The sequence below is a fragment of the Porites lutea genome, chromosome 6 (genome assembly GCF_958299795.1).
Source record: "Porites lutea chromosome 6, jaPorLute2.1, whole genome shotgun sequence".
NCBI classification, from domain to species: Eukaryota; Metazoa; Cnidaria; class Anthozoa; order Scleractinia; family Poritidae; genus Porites; species Porites lutea.
In genome coordinates this window covers 16,125,167-16,151,349 of record NC_133206.1, presented here as the reverse complement: position 1 = coordinate 16,151,349, position 26,183 = coordinate 16,125,167, and the positions used below count along the sequence as shown (strand labels likewise).

The 26,183-nt window shown below is 36.7% G+C and overlaps 2 protein-coding genes across 2 annotated transcripts in view; one reads left to right on the top strand and one right to left on the bottom strand.

Annotated features, from left to right (window-relative positions):
* Window positions 1-1,900: 1,900 nt before the first annotated feature.
* Window positions 1,901-13,431, top strand: LOC140941255 (mitochondrial dicarboxylate carrier-like). Its single transcript, XM_073390236.1, has 13 exons — window positions 1,901-2,132; window positions 4,450-4,569; window positions 6,001-6,067; window positions 6,366-6,410; window positions 7,137-7,185; window positions 8,283-8,327; window positions 8,883-8,926; window positions 9,101-9,171; window positions 10,908-10,951; window positions 11,556-11,604; window positions 11,918-11,998; window positions 12,451-12,507; window positions 13,232-13,431. The coding sequence occupies exons 1-13, from the start codon at window positions 1,974-1,976 to the stop codon at window positions 13,331-13,333; spliced, it is 933 nt and encodes a 310-aa protein (XP_073246337.1). The 5' UTR covers window positions 1,901-1,973; the 3' UTR covers window positions 13,334-13,431.
* Window positions 13,432-16,238: 2,807 nt separating this feature from the next.
* Window positions 16,239-26,183, bottom strand: part of LOC140941428 (uncharacterized) — a 14,541-nt gene continuing 4,596 nt past the window's right edge. The window contains exons 4-7 of the mRNA XM_073390428.1: window positions 22,856-22,918; window positions 22,562-22,593; window positions 20,958-21,230; window positions 16,239-20,392 (exon numbers count right to left, since the gene is read on the bottom strand). Coding sequence (XP_073246529.1) covers window positions 18,825-20,392; window positions 20,958-21,230; window positions 22,562-22,593; window positions 22,856-22,918 — 1,936 coding nt within the window. The 3' untranslated portion in view covers window positions 16,239-18,824. The remainder of the gene's footprint in view (window positions 20,393-20,957; window positions 21,231-22,561; window positions 22,594-22,855; window positions 22,919-26,183) is intronic.

The window sequence follows — 26,183 nt, the reverse complement described above, 5'->3', positions numbered from 1 at the left end:
TGTACTTATAACCACTTATGTAAATTTTAAATTCAAATTTTAGGAGCCGTTAAAAGATATTTTCTCTCGTTATAGCTCTGGCCCTGCGGAAGGCTACTTTTGTTAGCCGAAATATTGGCCTATAATAAATCAGCCCTTTGCCGCAGTGCCAGCCCTGCATTCAGTTTTGTTTAAAGTGTAGGCTTCAGCATCTCTTTAATTAGAGATCCGCCAAGAGGAACCAGTCAGTTATATTTACGTGTTGCGAGGACCTCTGCATTCAAACAGTTTTTTTTGAGCTGAGGATATATATTTTTTTTACGTTGTTACGTTTTACCGCCAACCCCCTGAGGGTCTCGATAAAATACGGGTGAGTCACGGGTGAAAACAGTGGCGAACAACTTCAGGTGTCTTCCAAAGAGTTAGTTCCAAGGATTAGAGGAATGATTTTAGAGAAAACAGTACTGGTTGAAATAAAATATATCCGTTTTCAAACAGAAACTGGTTCATGTGAACGAGAAGTTTTCTGAACAACTAAAAACAAATATGACTATTAGATTAAGCAATCAGGAAATTCAAAAAGAAGATAAGACAAAATTTCTTGGCATAACAATCGATCAACATTTAACATGGAAAAGCCATATTGATTATATTGTAACAAAAATCTCTAAAATTATAGGAACACTCTGTAGAATTCGCTTCTTTGTCAATCAGCCACTTCTAAAAGTTTTGTATAATAGCTTCATTTGTCCATATCTCCATTATGGTAACATAGTTTGGGGAACAACTATCCTACAAGACTAGAAAAATTGTTAAAACTGCAAAAGAAGGCATTGAGAGTTATAACATTTTCGTCATATACAGCTTCCTTTCGGCCTCTTTTTCAAAAGTTAAATTTATTAGACATCTATCAAATTAATGATTTTCCTTGTGGGCACGTTCTGTTATAAACTTACAACAAAATCTCTTCCAGTGTATTTTAATGTAGCCTGAATTTCATCCAATTACTTCGAGTCGTTATTACTCCCTCAGTAGCGTCGTTGTTGAGAGGAGAAAACGACTCGAAGCAATCGGATGAATTTCAGGCTAATTTTAATGATTTTTGTACAGAAAATACTGTAGTCCATATATAAACCACTATGCGGGGAAAAAAAATAATCTACACAAAAAGTTTAACAGGACAAATTTAGGTGTTGATTCGACTAGAAATAAAGTAATTAGCATATGGAATACTATCCCAGGTAAAAAAAAACAGTCTGTTACAATAAATATATTTAAGAAAAAGATCAAACAGTTTTTACTATCAGAATACTATTGTAATCAAACCTTAGTTCTAGGTTGCTATTTTTGAATGCTTATTTGAAATAGTGTAATACAAGTTATATAAATTTTTTATAATCCCTGATACCAAATATATTAGAGGAATATATTAAGGTCATTTAAAGGGGGACTACCCTGTAATAGCCTGCAACAGGAGCCCATAACCCGGGGGTTTCTGTAGTCCTCCTCCATTTGTTGATAATAATTAGTTTAATGACATGTATTGACCAAAATGGATATAAACTTGATTGATTGATTGATTGATGTTATGTTATCCTCGTCACTGATGCGCCAGCCTATTTATATTCATTTATTTCCCTGTTTGTCAAATAGAGTTGATTCTCGGCCCTAAAGTCATGAGTTTTCTCGTGACGTCGGGAGATAATCGCTTGGGGCGTACGTCGCTTGTTTTTTTCTATTCATTTTTACGATGTAAGGAAAAGACCAGCGTCATCAGTCAAGGTCACTGTATTGATTAATTTCCTTTTCTCAAAAAGAAATTCATTCCCAACCTCACGATCACGAGTTTTCCCGGAAGCTTGGTAACCAGGCTATTTGTTAAGAGTTTTCCCAGATTCTTGGTAACCAGGCCATGACACTAAAACACGAGCGAACTCGCACGTAATGCGACCAGACGGTGTTACCAATTATTGTGGACTGATCAAATTTGTTTCATGAGCTCTAGCTGTAGAATGTCCACTCAAGTAAAAGAAGGAATTAGCAAAGGTTCTGGAGAACCTGTTAAAGTAGCAGCCAAAAAACACAGATGGTACCTCGGAGGTATTGCCTCAGCAATGGCTGCCTGCTGCACGCATCCATTGGATCTGTTGAAGGTACTGAGCATCTTTTTGAACTAGATGTTGAGACGCCTATGTAACCCGTGCCATCGTGGGTTTTAATACAATGTGAACTCTGAAAAAAATGCGACAATTTTTTTGTCCTGTATTTATTTTAAAATATTTTTCGTGGGGAGGGGTTGGGGGGTCTCGTCGTTTAAGTTTTCAATTCATTCGTTTCAGATCGATGTGTTGGCTCAGACGTCATTTGTTTATTTTGAAAATCATAAGAGCTGAACCGCTGTTTAGTTTTGAAAGTGACCCAGTCTGAGTCGCTCCTTATTTCTTAAAGTGAAACCGTCCAAATGGAAAATAATTAGAATCAAGGCAATGCTTTGTTCTACTTGTCCCACCTCACCGTTTAGATATCCGGAAACAGCCGTGGATTCTTGTTGTAGTTTGGGCAAATAATTAAGATATATCAATCAGTTTCTTTTTTTTCAGTGTGTTTAATTAAGGCGTGAGATAAGGAATGCGTACATTTGCGCTTCTCCCGAAGTTGTTTAGTCTTGATGTGGTCGTGAATATTCACGATAGAGTATCTTACAGCTGATTTTACTCACTCGCGATCGTATGCACATTTCAGTTTAACTCATTTTTGTCGAAGTTTAAATTTTACTCTTATTACATATTTGCACCCCATTTTGATTAAAAATTTTAAGTATGGCAAATTCCTGTGGAGCTGCACGAGTACTACGATGTTAAATAAATTATGTGTTTATGATCATGTAAGTTGGTCAACTTGTTAGGACAAGCAAGTGGGGGAGAGGGGACAGAGGTCTTCTTACAAACGTATCGTAAAGTTTCGAGTGCTTTTAAGCAACGTTTGAAAACCTCTCTCTAGAAGTAATTACTGAACATAGTTCATTTAGTTTTAATTTAACTTTATTTAAAGCACTGAGATTTCTTTTCCTTAAAAACCTTCTATTACAATTATTATTGATTTGAAACTAACAATCCCTGAAAGTTATAACAATACCTCCAATATTAAACCCACAATTGACTATTTTTCCTTTTATTCATTACAAGTGAAAATTCAAAAAGAAGAAACTGAAGGAAAAGCTGAAAAGGAGAAACTGAAGAAAAATGTGCATATATGCTTTTCTTTCATTTTCAGTTTCTTTCTGTTCTTTTATTGCAAATGTTCTACACCCAAAGAAAAAGAGCAGTGGCTTGATTTAAAAACACGTTTTACCAGAAATTTCATTCTTTAGTTTTAGTTTCAGTAAATAGGATATCTGTAGTTGTCTTTCTAGCATTCCCACATTTGCACTGTAACTACATAATTACACATAACTACATAATTATTTTGACAGTCATGTACGTGTATGAAATGTTAACAGGTTTTGACCTCAGAAATTAATAAACCCCAAAAGTAACAGTCTCCAAAAGAAGCTACTAACTCCTAAAGGCTGTGTAACTATTCCAAGTGTAACAAGGGTCATTACCTTTCAAGTAGTTTCCCTGAAAAAACCTTTTTTCAAATAATTGATATTAAGAGTAACGGAACGGAAAGAAAACGGAAAGATTTTCATTTCCACAGAACAACTCTGCCATGACTGACCTTTTGATTTATATCGATAACACTGCGTCTTGTTTAGTTATTTTTAATTCTGAAGAGAGAGAGAGAGATGTCATGCTTGAAAAGTTCTGATGTGACATTTTAATGGAACAAGTTCAGGAAGTTGTGGACTTCAATTACAAGTTCACACAGTTAATTGGCAGCAAATGAGTTTTAGTTGATCCTTGATCAACTATCACGGGGCCTAATAATTAGGCACCGAACACTGAACCGATCTTGTTCTTAGTTTCTGAGTTTCTTTGTACTTCTTTAACTTTCCTTATGTTTTAAATCTTGGCAAATAAATTGTTGAAGTGAATTTTTGTGTTTTTTCCTTGTCACTCTCTTTTGTGTCATGAGAACCCTCTGGAAATATCTCCCTGTGGTGCACCCCCCCCCTTCCCACTGGAAAATTAGGCAAATTAATCCCCCCCTCCCCCTAGGAAAATCTGACCCCTTCTGTGGGGTTGTCATGGATATTTTCTGGAACCACATATTAAGGTATTCAATTTTTCAATAATCTTGGTTTGAAGTTGGCATGTTAGTTTGAGGGAATTACATTTCAAATTTCTAGTTTGTGCTCCCATGTGTCATTAATTTACACTTTAAAAATTTGCTGACATTAATTTCCATTCAAGTATAAGCCCATAGGATCTTGTTGTTAGGTAAATTTCTTAAAATCTGTGTATGAAATATAACTGTTAAGTAATAATTTTATTAACCCCCTCTTTTGTTTGTTTCATTGCATTGTAGGTTCATTTACAAACACAACAGCAAGCTACTCATAATCTGACATCTATGGGCATTCATGTTGTGCGGACACAGGGGTTTTTGGCTCTATACAATGGACTCTCAGCTTCTTTAATGAGACAGGTAAAATAAAAGAGTCAACATCCATTTTTTCAGAGATCAGATACATTGAATAACAGCTTTATGCACTTAAATCAGAAAACTAAGCAATGACCAGCTGATCATAGGATTGGGCTGAGGATATTTTTGGGCTATTTATGTAGTCTTATTCACAAACCCCATTACCTTTTGGTGTACCCTAAAAGTACATTTTGTACCGTTTAAGTGGTTTCCAAAACAGGAATACATACGTACATCCTGTGCCGTAAAGAATACAGCCAATCAGGAAGGTAGAAGCCTGTTGTATATTCTGTGGTATGCAATGGAGAGGGGTGAATAGGGGTATGCAAATCCGCCGATCCGTTGTGATTTATTAACCAAATCCGCCTTTAAAATTTTGCCTGAATCCGAAATCCGGGCAAAATACTTTTATTACACGCAAAGTCCAAAATCCGGGCCCAAAAAAAGGAACAATCCACTGCAGTTGCAGGATCCGGAAACCCGTTAAAATCTCGCTTTGAATCTGAAATCCCGGCAAAAATATTTTCAAACTCCGCCGATCCGTTCGCCTATTCACCCCCCTCGCAATGGGTAGTACTTTAGGAAAAGATCCCAGTGAGCATTTAGCAATGGCCTAAACTTTTCATAACCATCACCTATTCTTAGCTAAAAAGGTAATTCAAGACATAATCAAATAGACTACAAAGGACAAAGAAATTAAGGAGTTTATTAGCCAAGGGGAACAAAAACGTGCCAGTTAACCAGGGTTGCAAAGACTGAGGTAAATCCACATTGCAAAACAGCAATTAGCCTAACAGAAATCCTGTAAGCATACAACAGTTGTCTTGCCATTACACAATGCAGAAAAAGAATACAGAGGTGTCATTTTCAGAAAATTAATATAGTATTAAAGGTGACTTTCTTCGAGGTTACCTGTGATATTGAGGTTATGTTGTAATGATGATTGGTTATCCTTCTGCTTCTGCTTCCGACTCCGACAAACTGGTTTTCACTAGATCATAAGCGGAACGTAAGCGATGGAGTCGTAAGCGGAGTCGGAAGAAATGGAAACGTTCTGATTCTTCTGACTCCAATTCCCTTGCACTTATGATTCTACTTATGACTCCGATTTTTTATTTTCACTAGATTATAATCACTCTTATGACTCCACTTACGACTCTGTCGCTAGTGAAAACCAGCCTTTATGGCAATGCTTTCTCATGCTACACTTTATGCCTAAAAATATCCCACTTGTGACTTGATTTTTCTTTGTTGATACATACTCTTCTAAACCATGTGCATACATGTTCTAAAAAATTTACGGTCACACCCTTTAGTAGTATACCATAAAATATCCCATGAGAGACTTGAATTTTTTTAGTACGTGTAAGTTCATCATATGTATTAACAGCCTTATGAAGTTTCTAACATAGTTTTGTCATAAATTCATATCAGCTAACATATTCCACTACACGTTATGGATTATATGAGGTGGTTTCAGCAGAACTAAAGAAGACAAATGGTAAGGAAAGCCTCTTGTTAGTCCAAGTTAAAAGTTCACAGCCTTTCCCCCAGACCTAAATGTACAGTATCCTACCCCTATCTCCCCCTTAAGCCCCCTAATTGTAAAGGAGGAACCACCAAATCCCATGCTATCAGGAATATGCTTTTTGTACAAGAAAGACATTGCCTAACTGTGCTCTGTGTATTACTTAAGTTTAGTTTAATTCATAACACTTATGCTAATTTTTTATGGTAAGTCAATATTGACTGTCATGTAGTAGGTTGTAATGTCTCTTGTTTCTTTAATTAATTATTAGACCCACTGCCATTCTACCAAAAAATATGCATTGGAGCAGTGGCTGGTGAGTGGATTATTTCTTTTTCAAAGTCAATTCATTGAGAGTTGTAGGTCCACGTGGGATTAGAAATGTTGATCCATAAGGATACTTTTTTTGTTGCTGACTTATGATTAGGGTATCTAGTATGCATTTAGATGACAAAAGGAAGGTGAGAATAAAACTAAGTACGTTGAGATTATTTTAACCCGAGTTTCATTTTGAATTCATCATACATTTTTTTATACATGTAAAGTAACCATAAAATACTGTTATTGTAATGCATATATTGTATGTAAACAGTCAGAGCCTCCTTGACTTGCAATACTGATAGAGGCATTGCCACGCCCTGGATGTCTATTTAATTTTAGGGGTCCAAGCGGGGGCTTGGACTTAGACTAATTATTATTCATGAATTAGGGCTAGGAGACAAAGGAAATTGAGAATCAACCTAGGTTAAAAAATTTTAACCTGAATTTGATTTTGACCGCTAACAGTGATGTCAGAATCCTTGCTGAGGGGTACTGCATTACCATAGTTAGTCTATCCTTACTTTGAACTTGACACTAAACAAGATGAAATATGCAAAGCCTTGTTAATCAAGTAGGAGACTGAATGAATTAACAGTGTAGAGAGGTTGTTTATTAGATAAGAGGCTTTCATTTGGAAGTGGGCGTTTATTAGGTCATGGTATTTTGAAGCTCCTCTACGAGGCAGAATTTTGTGATTGTTGTATTTTTTTCTTTGTTTCAGGATTTTTAGGTGGAATTGTTGGAAATCCTGCAGATATGGTTAATGTGAGGTGAGGATATCCTAAAATGTAATCATTTCCAATTGGCACACAGCTTTACTTGAATGTAACTTGGCCAATAATATCTGCAGATAAGCTAGAAAAAAATCCCTCCTCTAAAGAAACCTCCCCATGTAGTCCAAATTCTGTCAGAAAAGTATTCTGCATTTATTCAGTACACCTTTATTTGGAATGTTATAACCTTGTCTTGTTAATTTATTAACTAGTTGTGTGTTAAATGTTTGTTAACAGCCCTCTTTGGCAAATTTTATGTGGGATTTGGACTGGCACTGTCAGCATAAGTACATGTAAAAGTTATTATTGTTGAAATTAATGTCGGCATTCTACTTTTATTGGTGAGTCTTTTTTGTGCTTACTGGCTTTATAGCCAAAAAGCATCATGTCAATGTCTGTGTAAGTCTATCTGTCCATCCTTCTGTAAGGGTATTTCTGTTGTCCTGTTAGTGCAAAGCGTTAACGCTATAACCTTTGGAGCCGAAAGGTGCTGGATTTGATACCCACTATCACCCTTTTTTTCCTGATGAATTCTATCGGTTTTCTTTTTTCTTGAAGCCCAATAATTTAATTAATATAAAGAAAGTACATTAACCATTTCGAAGAAAATTAGATTTAAATATATAAATTTGCAAGAATTTAGTAACTTTAGTCAATTGAGATCCGGGGTTTCGATTGCTACTCAATTGCATGGGCTCAGTTTTGATCAATACTCAATTGTGCCTTTCCTTTTGAGGACTTTGACAATTTTTTTTTGCTAAAAAAAAAAAAAACAAGGCACACACTGAAACAAACTATTAAATAAATAAAATTTGCTTGTTTTGAATTAAATGAACTTGTAGCACACAGCTTTAACGTTTTTCACTTTAACCTCCGAAGCAGAGCTACTGGGTTCAGTGCCAGTACCCGGCATCACCCATATTTTCTTCAATGTATTCAGTAGATTCTTTTCTTCTTTTTTTTTTTTCCTTTTTATGGTCACTGCAGTGAAGACTATTCATAGCCATGTAGTAAGCGCATGTCCTCTCAGGGGACTATTTTCTGACACGTCATACATGCCAGGTCTATCAACTCATCATTTTAACTTTTTGCAGGATGCAAAATGATGTCAAAACTATTGATGTTGCTAAACGAAGAAAGTAAGTCAAAACAGTGTTTTCAAGAAACTTAAATATTATACAGTCACTAAGAATTCGATGACCAGGCCTCAGTTGTGCAAAAGGTGGATAGTACAATAATACCATCCAGTGAATAAATGGAATTGGTTTCCCTAAAGCTTATCCACTGGATTAAACAGTAAATTATATTTATCCATTGGATAGTGCCATCCACTGTTTGAACTACTGGGGTCAAATAAACACGTGCTCCCCTTGAATAAGTGCAAAAATAGTGTTAAGCACCACACCCAGCTGGCCTACAATGTAGTGCCAGTGTTGAATTTAATATTCTTTTTGACATTACTTCATTATTGTTGATTGGCTTCTTTCTCTTTTCTCGTAGTCTCTGAGAAAAACAAAGAAAAAAATTACAAATTACTGTGTTATTTGCAAATGAGAAAATTTATAAAAGCACTGAAGCCCTCCAATAAACTTTACACTGAGAGGTGTGATAATATCTGATACGTGCCAGGGCTGTTACTTGTCAGTGAGTATATCTCATGGTATGCTTAACAGTTAGCTCTTGTATCTTTACAGCTATAAACATGTTTTTGACGGTCTCTACCGAACAGCAACAGAAGGTATATTAAATTACATATATTTATTTTGTGTCTTACAAAAAATGCATCTTTGCGGGCTGTACAATTTGCAGTTAATAATACTTAATGCATAAAGGTTGCAAAATATATTAATGTTAATGTTCATTTTTATAAAATAATTTAATAAATGATTTGTTTTTCTTTACCATAAAACAGAGGGCGTGACCACATGGATGAGGGGTGTCACTATGACCTCATCGAGGGCTCTTCTTATGACAGTGGCTCAGGTACACTGTAAGCTTAGTTATGACGTCTTTTTTCCATATTTGACAGTAGCTCAATAGAATAATATTATCGATCAGCAACTTAGTGTCTTAATCAAAGGGGTCTGTGTTTCATGGCATACAAGTTTCTAATATTGTAATATTTAAAAAAATATCCCTCCCATTGTAGCAAAACTGGTATTTCTGAATTTTGACCAGGAGAAGTGTTGAGATTTTTTTTAGTAAATGAAATATCGTAAAATCACATGTTAAAGCCCTGGGCTGATATAACTTCATAAGGGTTTTTGGGTGGGCTTATAAATTGGGGGGCTTATTTCCAGGGGTAGGCAGGGGGGGGGGGGGGGGGCATATACGTGGAATAAAAAAAGTGTTTTGGAACAACGAGATAAAACGTTTCTGAGAAGCAAATAATATCAAAGCAAACATACCATTACATTTAGAGTTACATCCATAATACATTAATGTGCGTCACAATAAACGGATAACGTATTTCAAAAACATCTATAAAGCAGTTATGTGACTGGAAAAACTGGAACCAAACAGAAGAAAAGTTAAAAAAAATAAAAGCCTTAGCGTTATCAATTTGCCTGTTTGCCGTGAAATGGTCCTCTCGGTAGCTTTCACAAAGTTCATATTTGTATTTGAATGTTTGAGAACAATTTCATAGTTTCATAGTTCCAGCTCAAGTGGCAACTGAGTTGAACAGTTGTGTTGGAAATGAACAGTGGAACAGAACTCGTAGCATTGTTATTATATGCATGAACATTTGTTTCTTTCTTCGGTATCAATATGATTATTGTTCTAAACTCCACAGCCACTTGTTTATGCCTATGTCTTTAGATTAAAAATTTTGATGTTTGTATAGAAACGCAAAAGGAACGTACTTATAATAATACATGGGCTTATATCTGAAATAAAATCTTTGTTACCAAATGGATGGGCTTATATTGGGGGTGGAGGAGGGGGGGGGGGGGGCTTTAACAAGCACAAGCAGGCTTGACTACTGTAATGGTTTATTGTACGGTGCTCCTGAGTATCAAATTAAGAAACTTCAAAGAGTCATGAATGCCAGTGCTCGATTGGTTTAATGTGCACCTAAGTATTGTCACGTTACTCCTTTGCTAAGAGAACTCCACTGGCTACCAGTGCGCTTGCGCGTAGATTTTAAGATTCTCCTTGTTACATTTAAGATTCTTCACGGTGTTGCGCCTAGCTATCTTAAGGATCTTGTCTCTGTCTTACCGGTCTCACGTTACCAACTACGCCGTAACAATAATGGTATATTGTTAGAAAGACCTCGGCTAAGAACGAAGAAGACCTTGGGAGATCGCGCGTTATCGATGGTTGCCCCCTTTTTATGGAACAGTCTTCCTCTGCCAATTAGACAGGAAACATCAATCGACTCTTTTAAACGCTCTGTTAAAACATATTTATTTAAAAAGGCTTTTAGTTAGATTATTTATTTATTTATTTTTTATTTTTATTATTTTTATTTTTTTTAATATTGTAATGTTAATATTGTAATATTGTAATTTTACCGGGTGATTTTACTGGTTTTAATTTAGTTATTGATAATATTGTAATGCGCTTTTGAGTATTTTTATAGAAAAAGCGCAATATAAGTATTGAATATTATTATATTATTATTTAACATGGGATTTTACGGTAAGTGAGATATAATGTTTAATGTTCCATGGAAAATAAAATGGAAATTATTTGAAATTGGTCTCTTCTAACAGGTGGCTTGCTATGACCAAGCAAAACAACTTTTACTTGCAACAGGGTGAGTTATTTATTCTTTACATGTCTATTGGATCATAGCCTGTTGCAGGCTCCAAGATAGTGGGGAAAGTGGATCTGAAAAAGTTACGTGAAAGCCACTTGGGGGCTGGGGTGAGACAGAGAGTGGAGCCTGTAAGCATTCGGGTATACCAGCTTCATGGCTGTACTTAGGATTGGTCAATAATATTATTGTGACAGTTTATGTCAATCATTTGGCCTCAGGCATGCCTAACAAACATTTTGAGCATATGAAACCCTCCTACACTGCAACTTTTGATGTTTTGACATTTAACATTGCGGTTTTCAGGAAGTGGGTGGGGTAGTGGTTACAGGCTTTCCCCATCTTTCTACTGCTATTTTCCACTTAATCACTATTTCTTTGCTTGTGCGCTTTTTTCATTTGTCGACACTGACTGAGAGCCTGGCATAATTTGCTAATTGAATCATTATTGTCACTCTTAGATGTTCAATGTCCAAATTTGAGTCAGGTCAAGAGTAGATAACTCAAGAATTTAAAGGAAACCTTGATTGCTTAATTTGCATTTATGCATTGTCACTACATCCAGCTGTACATATTATTATTATTTTTTAATTGTCATTTGCAGAGTTTTTAAAGATAACATTATCACACACTTTACAGCAAGTTTTATAGCGGTAAGATATGTTTTGCTGTGTGTTTTTTCCTACAATTTTCAATTGTTTTTTGATCAACAAGCACATTACATACAATGTAATCACAAATATTGACTTCTGTTTAAGATGCACTTTGTTATGTAGTGACAGTTTAATTTTAATTGCCCTGTTCCCGTGTTTCATATCAAGCTGCCTTCTTCAAGTTGTAATAGCTGGGAGAAGTAAGATAATTAATTAAATTAAGAAATGCTTTGTACTTGATGCAATTTACACAACTGCTAACGGGAAACAATCATTATTAAAAATCATTGAAACTATGTCAATGTTTGTTTAGGGTACAATTGCCACTGGAATCACACAACCTGTTGATGTAATGAAAACAAGACTCATGGAAGCCAAGCCAGGCCAGTACAAGGTAAAACTAGTACCTCTCTTCACTGGCTGTTTTAAACTTACAGTATTTGCAGCACTCCCCTACAAAACATAGTGGAACATTTAAAAAAATAATGCTACTTTTCACTGTTGTTACAATACCAACTCTAGAATAGCTGTTGTGTATTACAATGTTATTAATGAATGCATCTTCCTGGTGTTTTAGCACTGCATGTATTTTTATAATTCAAAGGAATTCAAATGTTTAGATTGGAGCTAAAAATAAGTACTTTGAAGTCATCGAATTGTGGAGTTTTCACAAGAGTTGCGTTTTAATGAAAAATTGTATTTTTTATTTCAGTATTATTTTCCTTTGTTGTAAACCTGTCATCATACATTACCATTCCCAAGAACAAAAGTTTGATGTTCAAAAACTTTATTTTTCGAAGTACATGCAAGTTTATCGTACAGCTGATTTCCTTTTTTTTCTTTCAGAGTGTGGCTCATTGTGTTCTTTACACAGCAAAGCTTGGACCTATGGGCTTTTATAAGGTTGCTATTATCTTAATGTGAACAAATGTATAATAACTTCGTAGAGGAAAACCACTACAAATAATGCCAATGCATACCTTGAATTTTCCACCAGTATCTTTTCTTTTAGCATAGTTAAAATACAAAATCAGTCAGCCCAAAGAGGACTGCAGTTTAAATTTTATTGGTAGCTACTTCAATATTGTTCTGAACTCAGGCTTTTTCTCATTAGGAAAAAGGCAGTGTTACTAAGTTGATAAGACTCACTGTTTTCTTTCTAGCTTTAGCTACTGATACAGGTTCTTGTGCTTTATCCGTGTTAGTTGTATAGGCCATTTCCAATTTGCCCCAAGCCTCTGTCTCAAAGCGAGGCTAAGTGCAAAGCTATTGATATAAAAATAGTTTTTTATTCTCATGCAATTTAAATTCATTTTCACAAGAAAGGTTTTGTACTTACCCTCGTTTTGACAAGAGAGGTTTTGGAACTCGGAATTGGCCTATTGACTTGAGGGTTGTAGGAAAATCCTATCTCAGTTTGAGACAGGGAAAGAGGAGGGATGGCATTGCGCAATTTTAATGAGTGATAAAATATCCTACATTATTGATAATTTTTAAGCAGTCTCTTGTGGAGCATGATTTTAAAACTTAAGTGACTTTATTCCTGAAATGAAATAAAAATGAATGAAAGAAGAGGTGTTATGTACTTAATAACCACTAAGAACTGTTTTTTTCCCCTTTTTTTCAGGGTTTTGTTCCAGCATGGGTCCGTTTAGCACCTCATACAATTCTAACATGGATCTTCCTAGAGCAGCTTAGAGTTTTCTTTCCTATTAAACAGCAAGAGTGATTTCAGTAGTCAGTCTTGCAGATAATTATTTACATTTTACATGTGTGTTTATGGTGTTGTAGTACAGGTAGCAGGTAGATCCTTATCTCTAAACCATTTAATGTTAGACCAACTTTTAAGAAAAAGTAACCCCAACTTGCAAGGTTGGGGCGTAGGGGGAGGGTGGGTTTTGGTGCGATCTTACCGGTAACGTTTCATAATCTCTTATTAAGTGGATTTCATATACAGCTGACAAAGGTTTTAGAAGTTATTCATTTATATTTCGGAGATGTTATCTATACGGAATTCTTTTTCTTTTTCTCTCCCTTTTATCTTTCATCTTTCTAGTCTATGTTTGTATCCTTTGTCAAAAGTAGTCGAGATTTAAACCGACTGTTGTGAGACAAAGTGAATAGAATTTATAGAAATATTATTTTAAAAACAGAAGTAAATATGATAGGAAAAAAATTACTTTGATCGCTCCATATAAGATTATGGCAATGTGATTACTAACAATTTTTTGTGTAGTTAGTGTTTGGTACATTGCATTTATTTCCGTCTTAAGCGATCTAAAAACAACAATAACGTTAACGTGTTTTGTTCATTCGTGATAGAGATACTTTACTTAATAATGTCTATACAAAAGTTATCAAAAAGAAATTTAAAAAGTAATACAAGCTTAACGTACAATGATATTAGCAAAACAACAACAACAAACGAACAAACGCTGGAAAGTTTAAGTCTTGGCAGTATAGAGGACCCGGTTGTATGACCTGCAGAAAAATCTGATCTGTTTTCCTAACCTTAAAATTCTTGATTTTTCCTGCCCATGGAAAAAAAATGTCTCAACTCGGTGGCAACCCTGTAGCTGGTTATTTAGAAATTGAGCTTATTAGTCATAATAAACCGTTTGAATAAAATTGTAAAAACAAAGTAAGCTTATTTTAAGTGGAGGAATATGGACAGTAAACCGGTTATTTTGAATTAAGCTAATGTTTTCAAGGGTTTATGATACTGAATCAGCTTATAAATATGTATTGCCGGATTATTAATACACTTGACAACGATGATGGTAGTATTACGAAGTTCGTAATTTTAAGATAAAATGTGTGCTCTATTAATTTTTCTCCCTCCAAAGTAGTCTTGGTTCACCGTTTCGTCCAAGAGAGCTTTGTTAAAAAAAACGAGGAGTGCTTTCAGCTGCCTGACGGCCTTACAAGAAAACTGTCGCTTTTGTAATTTAACGGTCTTAGCAAAGCTTACCTGAGGTTCTATTCATCCCCTAAAAGGGTTTGTTTCTTATTTTGGAGACTTTCATCTGTTGATGTTTCCTACGCAGAGGGCCGCCCTTGCGCAATTTTCACAGCACAGGTAACTTCTTGTTTTTATTTTCTCCTTCATCGCTATGAAGATTGACGTTTTTTGTACTTTTGGCGAAGTTGAGTTGAAGTTCCTTGTTACCCTCAGAGACCAAGAAGTAAAAAAGGAAACTTGGAAATCTCCGTTTTCGTTTATATTCCTTAGCTTCGTACCTGCCCTGCTTGACACCGGGCGCCAAAAAGGCGGGAATTTGGTAGCTTTCGATTGGTTATCGCCAGGAGGAGGGTAAACTAGACAAGGCGGGGAAGGAAGAAAATAAAGAAAATAAGGCGCGCTGCGACTTCGCGCATGACCGCATGTAGAGAGAAATTGTAGCGTTGACGTCACCATACGCACCGACGACGGAGTCGGAGTCGTAACTAGAAGAGTGAAAACACGTTCTGATTCCGCTTTTGATCAAGTGAAAACTAGGTTGTCGCAGTCACAAGACGCAAGCAGAGGCAGAAGCAGAAGAACCAAACCAGTCATCAAGCGTGGATTCTGATTGGTTTATCTTTCTGCTTCCGACTCCGACGATCTGGTTTTCACGAGGTCATAAACGGAATCAGAAGAAAATGGAGACGTTCTGATTCTTCCGACTCCGATTCTGTCGCGCTTATGACTCTGCTTACGACTCCGATTTTTGATTTTCACAAGGTCATAGGCGCTCTTACGATACCGACTCTGTCGCTATGAACGATATGGCTGTCTCCTGATCTACTTGTAAAATGGCTTTTAAGTACCTAATACTAAGTTCTGCTCCATTTCTTCCGGAGACCTGGAAAAATGTAAAGCTAATCAAAATAAAGCAATTAAGGCTAAGTGACTTTGTACGGCTGCAAAGTCTAAGAAGACTAACCTGGGGGCAGGCTCCGCAGTGGGGGTAAAAGGCATTAACGGGGTCAAATAGGTATCCTGGTTTCCCACAGGATACCGCTCGGCTCGCTTCGCTGATCGCAGATATATTTCCTATTTGACCCCTTTTTTTGCCTTTCTCCCCCAATACGAAGCCTGGTCCCAGGCTAAAAAGGGAAAAGCTTTAAGCAAAAGAGAGGAATTTAATCGGTAGAAGCAGGAGCCATCTCCTGGTAGAAGACAATTTGAAATATAAGGAACTCCAAAACTGTGCTTTATATGAATATGTCAACGGTTTTCTTGGCTAGTACCCAGTCCGCCATAATAACTGATTCCTTTTATCAGATGTTTCCTTTACAATATCTTAACATTGCCAAGCACAGAAAAAAGTTCCTTATGGCCTTAAAACCATGCAACCAGAAGAAATCAAGGCCACAAGAAATAGTGTTTCCATTTTACTTAAGAGTTGTTTTGAAGCCATCAAAGGGCCAGGTGACCTCATTTGCAAATTTTGTGCCGGCCAAATTGGCTCAAGGGGCTCATTGTATGAATCTGACAAATTTTCTCGTTGCTACAACAAAAGATTACCCCTTCACTTTTTCACTGAACAACTAGAAGCCCATGCCTTGAATAACTATATGAGGGGGCCTGGGCATTACCCTCGTAAGGCATAGCAAAATTTGTAAATTACTAAACAATGTCACTCATAATAGTCGTCAAAACAGTAAATTTTAATACGATCTTGCATCTTTTATTTTGTATTTAGCCTTAAATTTTTTTTCGCAAGTCAGTGTTACGCATATCATTGGTGTTCCTTCGTTGTTAAGTTTTATTTTCATGTTAACTCCACTTGACAGTATTTATATACAACGACCTATGGTCTTCTGTTTCCTCTCGTACAACTACTTAACTTCGAGCTCTTTAAACCTACTTTCTAGCGTCCACTCTCGGACATCCGAGGCAAGCGTTAAGGGTAGGCCAGAGAAAAGAGCGGTTGAAATATTCTCTTCTGAATCAGTATTGCTTTTCTCCGAATTCAGCCAACTGCCCCCAGGTATTCAAGAATGTCGACATATACATCAGGGCCGAGTTGTTCGAAGCTGAGTTAAGATGACCCAGGGTTAGTGCGAGATTTGAATTCAGATTTGACAGCTTAAAAAGCATTTTAGTTTTAATTCTTTTCGTCTACAAGTTGATGATTGAAAGCTCTAAAAATAACAGAGAAAATTATCCGAGAAAATACTTTTGAACACAAGTCAAAGAAACCAGGGTTAAATTTACAGGGGCACCCAACAGGAAATTTTGAGAAAAAGACCTAAAAACAACAACAAAGCGTGAATAAAGTTTTCTGAGACTATTTTAAGCATTTTGAGAGATTGCTGGAAAAAAATTATCTGTTCCTCACTCCCAGCAAGTCTGATGGAAGAGTTCCCAGCCAGCAACCTCACAACCTGCAACCTGACTTACTGGGAAGTTTCATAGGGCACAATTCAGATCTCGAGTGGTAAGTAACCCATACAAGTAACCCGTAGCAGCTATTCTAGACTTCAAATCCCCTCTGACACCCTGAATTATCTTTTTCCCAGCAACACTTTCCTTCCAGGGACTATTATTTCTTCCACATCTCCCAGCCAGCAAAAATGTGCCTGAAGAACAGATATTTTGAGGAACAGATCCATTGGGTGCCCCTGAATTTAACCCCGGGTTAACCGCTAATCGGTCTTCGAACAACTGGGCCCAGATGATCTTTACTCCATTTTTTTAATTGCTACGTTTCCATTGTTTACTTTTCTTACCAATACAAAAATTTATAGCGATATAATTATTTGTCTTTTCATAAATTCTTGGCCGCACCAGATTTCTTATTACTACATTATTTGTATCCTATTTTAAGACCAGCATAAGAGCTTGCGACGGCTCATCGCCCAGCAATACCAGAAGACTCTCAATTACAGTGATCTACAATCAACAGTGAGTCCAGCTCAACACACTCCGGCGGGCCAGCCGCGTGTAACCATCTTCCGTGAAAAGTTAGTCATTCCCAAAGTGTTGAAAATAACTCTCCCAGCCCAGACCACCGTTTGAGCGCCTGACATCTCCGTCTTATAGCTCTTTGCTCAAGAATCTTTAGTTTTTTAAGTATACCATAAAGACAATCAAAAACGCGTGCACTAACTCTATTGGAAGAGCAAAACAAGGCAACAGTCTTACTATCCACAAAATCAAATCGAGGATCTTAAAATTTTGCTACCATTTCATATACTAGATAGATTTCTTCCTTATATCAGCTCTTAGCTGCTCTAGATTTCTAATCATCACATTATTCACGTATTACATAAAAATTAGTTTCTGTCTTATACTAATTACACTACGAGCACTTGACTTCGAGAGTTAACCGCGCGCAATCCGTAACTTCAGTCTGTATCCTTGTTTTACTTCAAGTTTGCTTGAACCTTCCAAGTACTGGGTGTAAACGGAAAGAAGGGTTTGATCAAGATGACAAAGGTTCGGCTTAAAGTATGAAATCATTAACTGTGATGGGAATAGATGAAAGTAGATGTGATCCTTTCAGATATACTAATAACCGAAGCGGTTGAGAAAAAGAAGAAAAGAAATGTGAGAAAAGAAAAGAAACCTGAATCGAAAAAATTCCCTTTCAAATTAAGTCTGACTTTTTTCACCTTCTTTTAGTTTTCAAAGATCAGATTGTTTATTAACTACAAGGACAAGATCTACTTTCATCAGACAACCCGATTCATCGACTTTGCCAAAGTTTTGAGCCTGCTCAAATTTCCATGGGTCGATTGAGTTGAGATTTCCGGAAGCTTTAAGGTCAGCGTCCTTCACCCGGCTGGTTACCATAACAACCATACAGATATGATATGCATTCAATAGTGAGCCCAGCTCAACACGCATCTACGGGCCAGCCGCAAATGATCTCCTTCAATTTGAAGAGTAGGATATTCTTCACATTCTGAAAAGTTGCTTTCCCAAGCGTAAACCTTGTCTGGTAGATCGTTACATCCCAGTCAAGTATTAACAAGTATTTCTTCACGATTTATAATCATACTACTCGTAATTGCATAATTACACGAAACTTATAAATCCCTCACCTTAAATCTCTTAACAGCCCTATACAAACTAACACCATAAGCCATTTTTTAAGAGCCAAAAGATGTAGCTCTTTAACTATCTACAAAACTAAATTTAACATTAATGAATTTCAACTTCTCTTTTCCTCGAAACCACTGATCTAAGCCTGATTTCAGAGCGTCTACCGACTGCGTCGTCAAATATCTCAGACATGCACTTCCTCGGAAAGGCGAGGTTCTTGCAGATAAAATGTTTGAGCGTTAGCAGCTTCGCTAGAAATGGTTTCTACTTGCTCAAAAGCATTCCGATGTTTTGAGTTCTGAAAAACCTGTGAGTTTTCGTAAGTATGTTCATCTGTGGGTGATCTTCCTTCTCCGAGCTCGCTTTTTGCTTCATCTTCATCTTCATCTTCTCGGAGATCTTCAAAGAAAAGTTGTGACAGTCGAGGATCGGTCTTCGCAGCAGTCGCTTTTGTTTCAGTCCCTTCTTCACCGGGATTCACCAAATCATCCTTTTTCTCAGGACACTGTTCAAGAATCTTAATAGCACTATCAGAAGAACTATCAGCATCAACGGAAGTGTTTTCCAAAGGCTCTGATATATCTGAGAGTACATCTAATGGCCTTGCATACCCCGAGCTCGTTTCTGAGATTATGCTCTCTCTGCCGCTGTCAGGGAAAAGTTCCAGATAGGTGTGTGTGCTCGCCCGCTTTAAATCTTCATCCTCTCTAGGATCACTGCCAGTACCTATAGTGAAATCCGACTCAGCTTCAGTCGCAAAGACTTCCTCGTTGCAGTTGCTTTCCTCACCCAGCGAAGGACGGATAACCAGCCCGGGGATCTGACTTATTCTGACCGAAGCATAAGGAGAAGTAGACTCTTCAGGTTCTAAAGTGCTGGAAGGCGCGCCACTATCTCTTATATTACTTTCTTGATCTGAATTTCGTGATTCCCTTCCACTCTGAGAACTTCCTGTTTTGGACATTTCTTCCTCACTTACACTGGCATAAGGATTTTCCTCATCAAAATGCTCATCTGGGTCATCGCTATCAACAGGGGGGCCAGATAAAGTTCTAGCTTTACCCTGAGAGCTTAGTCTTCCGCTACCTTCATCGAGACTTGAGGGCTTTTCATCGCTTGTCACACTTTGATACGAAGGTTCCTTCTCGTTATTGTTATCACTTTGGTTGCTGTGTACGCTTGCATACGAGTGATATATATCAACATCGTAGGCCGTCCAACTGAGATCACGCAAGAGAAGAAGAGTATCCAAAGACTTCGAATGTCTGTGGCATAACTGTGATTTCCTTATATGACCCAGATCGAAAGCAGCTGATTTATCCCAGAGATCTAAAGATCCTTTTCTAGGTGCTGGCACTGGAGGCTGCGATGCGTTAATTATCTTATTAAATGTACCCCCGAAGCTTGAAGACTTGACGAGCATAGGATGAGCTCGCTTGGGAGTTCGTTTTTGATGAAAAGGAAACGTTTTGCCTTTTCCTTTACTGAATTGCCCGGTTTCCAGAAACCGCAAACGATCAAGACTTTTTGAGAAGCGTTTACTGGGAGCAGGAGGCAGCGGTCTGTTCTGAAACAAGTTGGATACACTCTTGGTTTTAGAGTCAAGCGTTAGCGATCTTATGTCTCTTTTAATATCGGGAGATGATCCGCTATTATTGGACTTTAAGAAGTCTCCTTTAAGTAGATTTTGAGCTGACAATATGACCGTGGGAAGGGTGTGCCCACTGACACTCCTACCCTCACGCAGGTCACCTGAAAGATAAAATGATTTCAAGTACATGTAACAATGTAATGGCTCGGATACTGGGGGCAACCCTATCCTACGCTATGACACTAATAAATTGATTGATTGATTGATTGATTGATTGATTGATTGATTAATGAAAAGAAATAAACCTTCGTAGGGGCCACGGTAACGCTTGAAAAACAGACAGTTACTAGTATAAGGAAAGACGTTTTTGTGCAACGTACGTCAACCAGAAGTGGACTTCTTGCATTCTTGGTCAAGTGAAGACACTTAGCAAGATACATTTGGTGACATCAAGGCATATTAAAAGGGAAAAGGCCTCACTTCCGGTTGACGTGCGGGACTCAAAAACGCCTTTGCTCAAGCTCCCTAGTATAGACCTCATCACGCTTTTGGAAGCCTTCTTGACGAGTAGGCAACCGCGTGAGAAATTACAGTGCTTCTATGAGTAGATGAAGATTTGACCGCTAGGATATATATTAAAGAAACCAATATATTAGTAATCTAAAAACACATAAAACAGATGTGCTTAATACTAAATGCTGTAAACTGCCACACTAATGATCATACCTTCACTTAAAGCACTGTTGACTTCATCATTAACTGAACTGTAAATATGATCCCTTCTGCCAGCTGTGGCGGGAAGCGTGTTTACCCGAAAATCTTCACGATGTTTCCTCCTGTGCTTTCTGTTTTTAGTAAACTTTGCGACCTGCGTACGCTCCTTGTGATCATCACTTTTGGGAGCAATACGTTTAGTTCCAATGTACACTCGCTGTTGCCCAAGGGAGTCCAAAGGGATCTCATAGATTTGAAGCTCAGGAGTTCCTGGTTCTTGATCAGCTAAAACAAGAAATCAAGAAGCAAACAGTGAGCTAAAGAATAACTCAAAAAAAGTCGAGAACTTTTAAAAACCTAGAATGAGACTATTTTCTCTGCTTTTTCTTGTATAATTTATAGAACATTCATACTGTTTTTTTTTTTTACTTGATAATGACGTCTAAGAACGTCGAAACATTGTATATTATATTTTCTAACTTTTTAAAAATTTCTTAAAGGTTTTGAAGAAAAGTTTTTACGCATTTTTTTTTATAGCTAAACAAAACAGACCTTGAAAACCCGATTAATACAAAGAGCCAATGTCAAGGGTGGGAAAATACCAGCAAGTCGTATTACCCTTCATTTACCCTTAAGGCTGATTTAGCAACAGAACGCCAACGGGAATGTCAGTCGACGACGGCGCGCGCAAACCGAACAACTGGCTTGACCAATGGCAGAGCGGCAAATTGAGCACCAGAAGTCGCGTTTAGTCCTTTTTGCGCGCTTTCCGGTCATCATCTGACGTGCGCGCTCCCCTTCTGTTGCTAAATCAGCCTATTGTTTTAACCAGGTTTTTTGCACAAAAATAAATCTGCAGAAATGCAAAGGAAAGGGTAAAGGAACTGTTGTTTATGAGAAGAATCATTGCAAAGACTCAGCAATAAAAGACAGGAAAGCCCCTGGGTAATTACTCTTAACAGACCTCTTTCATAATGGCCGCCCATTTATCTATTCTTTTATATGTATGTGAATGAACCTTCCTGGTCTCGTTTGAAAGTAAGAATTGTTTTGTATTTTACATGTGATAACGAGGTCAGAAAGGCTAGTTATCATACATATAAAAGAATACATTAATAGGCCACCATTATGAAAGAGGTGTATGAATTAGTTCCAGAATCAGAAGATTCAAAAACATTTTGTTTATCTGATTGCTTGCTTCTGAATGGCCAGAAAATATCTTCTATCACAAACAGGAAAATCAAATGTCAACTAAGACTTTTTGCATTATCGCAGTCTGCTTTTCCCATGTTTGTGCTACCCCAATGGTTTTGAAAAGAAACTAAGAGAACTGCTTGCAGTCAAATTTCAACTACCCCTGCATTGATTTCACGCTATAATCTCCTGTCCCAATTAGCTGCTCTGGTTTGATGAGGAATCTGAAATATGTTTGGATGCGACTTTGCCCAGATCCCTGATTGAGTATCACTAATAGTTAGGTGTCTAAACAATTCAATGTTCTTTAACTTTAAGGATCAATACAATGGTATATTATTGAACTATCACAACATTATTCTTTGCAAGTTTTATCAAAGACATAAAAATTAATTTCGTATATTCACTTTCAAAATAAATACCTGCCAAATTGTCAAGAAGAAATTCAGACTCCCTGAAATTGAACAAGGAAAATTAATATAGAGATCAGTAAAGAATGCCTTTCTCTCAATGTTGAATTGTTGCTGAAAAATTCTAAAAAGACTGTTTGAAAAAACTTTTGATAACTTAACATACAAGCAAAAATAAATCTTTATTTGTTTTAGGACACTTATGTTTCAGGTAGCAAGTGCCATAAAATGCATAAATAACGTAAAGGTCAATAAACATAACGGAATCATTGCTTCATATATTAAACAATAATTTATTATTATTACCTTGTAAATGCTGGGCTTAACTCTAATGCATCATCCCAAACCATGTAGGAACCATGGTTTTTCCTGAATTAGAAAACAAAGTAGCTATTCATCTTGTACATAACACAGACATAAGTTTAGAACAGTCCATAACAAAATTAATTTCCTAATAAAAACAATGGGGCATTAATTATTAATTTACGTACAAGTACATTCCAAGATTTATAATATATTTATTATGATTTTGAATTTCACAGCAAAAAGAGTCCATCTGTCCATTTCTGGGGTCAATGATATCTTGTTTTCCACTCTGCTCACTTGCAAAAGCTTGTGTTATTTCTGTTTAATTTTGATAATCCTTTTGTAATTGCATATACAAAAACCCACGAGTCATTTTCTTATATGTGTAGAGACTGTAAAACACCTGTCAAGACCATCTGATGGATTTTCCTCAACATTATACACTAATTCCTAAATGAAGGGCTGTGCTCTAGCAGTGCCCAATTGCTCCTCCCCCGGGGGGGTTGGGGGAATCTGGTTTGCAAGTGAAAGGGATGATCGAATGGGGCAAAAATCACAATCCCCAAAAATCCCTGGACCAAAAATTAACCCCCAAAAAATCCAATGCCCAATTTCCAAGCCTTAAAAATTTCCAGAAGGCATTAAGTGATAATTATAACACAAAAAAATAAAATCATTTAGAAATTAACTCAATTGTGTTAACTTTGTTTCTTCATCATACCATCTGAAGTTATCATACACTGGTACTATCACGAATCTTTAGATTGTTTTGAAATTATACCCCAAAAATCCCCACTTAAATCAATCCACCAACAAAAAAATACTTGCCAAATTATCCTACCCAAAAAAGTCCCACAATTAAAAATTTCAAACTCAAACAAATCCTTTGATCATCCCCATCACTTGAAATTCAGAGTAACCCCCTGGGGCAACCCTCAAAGTTAAAATTTTTGTTCAGTGGCCATTTGGCGATCAGCTCTTTGGGTTTAGTCGCCAGGGGAAATTTTTAGGCGCCAAATTATATTAATAAATTAATATATCAAAATTGTTCTTAACAAAAGCAGTTAGCAAGTTTAACTTAAAATGTAGCACTGTCTATAAATTACTGGTTTATTGTGCAAGGCATTAGTTACTGATAGTCTGAGAATAAGGTTTGCAGATTCATCTCCTTGAATCAATACTGAAACGGAATTGTAAAGACAATTACCATTTCCAGTTGTCTTTAGGGCCTTTAGGGCCTCAATCCTTCTGTATAATCCCCAGTTGGTGTATGAGAGCAGAACTTAACTCATCCTCTGTTAATGTGTTCAAAATTTCCCAGTCGCAACTTGATAGGCGACCTATTTTTTTTTTTTCTGATATTTGTTTCGCATATCTTTTGCGACTTTTGTTGATGATGAACTTGTTTCCCCAACTAACAAATATTTTTGGAGATTTAAAAGGGCGTTTTTAATATCGCTAGACATTGCGAAAGCCTGACAAAGGCAGGAGAGTAAAGGAAGATCGACAAGTTTTCTAAATCAAATCATTGCTTTATAGAGATAACGTCGCGCACGTGAAAATATTTCGCAACGAGTTGTACTGGGAAAAAATGTTTTTCCCAATCAATTGAAAGGAACCCAAACAAAAATGCTGCTTACGAAATAATAAATTTTCTTTTTCCTTTATCATCGCTACAGGTGTTAAAAAAAAACATTTTTTGCAACAACCATAAACTATCAGTTTTGCGATGTTTAGTTTCGCTTACAATTATCGCTTTTGTTTACAAAACCGCGATTCAACTCGCAGCACGGTTCACATGTTACGGTTATCACATAATGTTCTGTGTTGAATTTGCACCAATTTAGCTCTCCCTCTTCATGTTATTAGATTGTTTCAGTATTGATTCAAAAATATTTATAATATGTAGTCCAGTTAAAAAACCACCGAACTTGGCTAGACAAGCATTCCTAAGATATCGAAGAAATCGTCACTGTCGACAAGCAAGGCGCTTCGATTGCGTGCCATTTGTCACGTGTCAAAAGTTAAAATGTCACGTGCAAGGCAACAGACTGAAGGCGATTAGGGGAACGAATGCAAGTCACGCTTAGCTCTGGGACTATTTTAAGTTTTCAATTTATTATATAGCATGTTTTTCAACGGAAAAGTAGAAAAGTAAAAAAGTAATGTAATTCAAATCAGCTAGAATAAATGTTCTTCATATTTCAGTAGAAGTGATTACCATTTCTGTTTCTATACGCCACAACCCGAACCTTTTCTTCACGGTCGCCAGCTTGGCGACTATTCTCCAAATCAAGTCGCCAGTTCCAAAATTTTAGGTGCCATGGCGACTAAAATGGTCGCAACTTGGAGGGTTGTGGGGGCCCCTCACACCTTACTTATTCTGAAGACCCATCTGGATTTCATAGGTACAGAGCATTAGGCCCTCCAAATGCTTTTCTAGAACACAGCCTTGGACTGGCTGCAAGTGTATTTTTGTGGTAAAGAAGGTCTTACGAGCATTTCCTGCTTTTTTCTACTCACATGGTCACCTTCACTGATTTTCAAATCATAGGAAAGACAGGGGAAAAAGGAATTGCCATCAATGTGCTGGTCATTAAGCTCAGTACAAGAACAAAGTGAGAGAAGTCCACAGTGGGCACATAGGATGCAAAAAGGTACATCCAAGGAACTACTTTTGCATTTTTTGTTCGTTTATGCTCAAACTTTGCTGGATTGTAGAACTGCAAGAATGCAAAGTTCTACGATAATCAAGTAAAGTCTTGAATTGGTAACCTTTATTTAGCGCGTTCTACGTACATTCTTAAAAATCCTATGTTTATTGCATGTTTTTTTATTTTAATGGTTTTTGACAGGAAAATGACATCACAAGATTTACAGCAAAATTGAAATATCAAGATATGGAAAAACAAATAATAATAATTTTAAAAAAGCATGACACGACAGAATAGTGTGAAATATTTTTTTGAAAAGCTCAACTGGCTAAAGAGTTAAGGTATTAGATCTGCTATAAACCCTCCCACTTGAAAAATTTATTTCTCAAATGATTACGAATTTTGCAAAATGAAAATTACACAAGCCTATCAAGCGAGAGCTGAGCTTTCAGAAAATTGACATCTGAGGTGTCAATTTTCACATCTAAGGTGTTACTTCTGATTTATATCGCAGGCTCAAAAATTCAATAATTCCCTATTTCTGGCTTTCTCTCGATAGCTAGGAATAAAAAAAAATTGGAACTGACTTATACTTAGTTTGTTCATTTGCCTTTAAATTCCTGGTAGTAGCCAGTAAACTTTTCCTGAGATATAGAGGTGAAATTTTTTTGTAA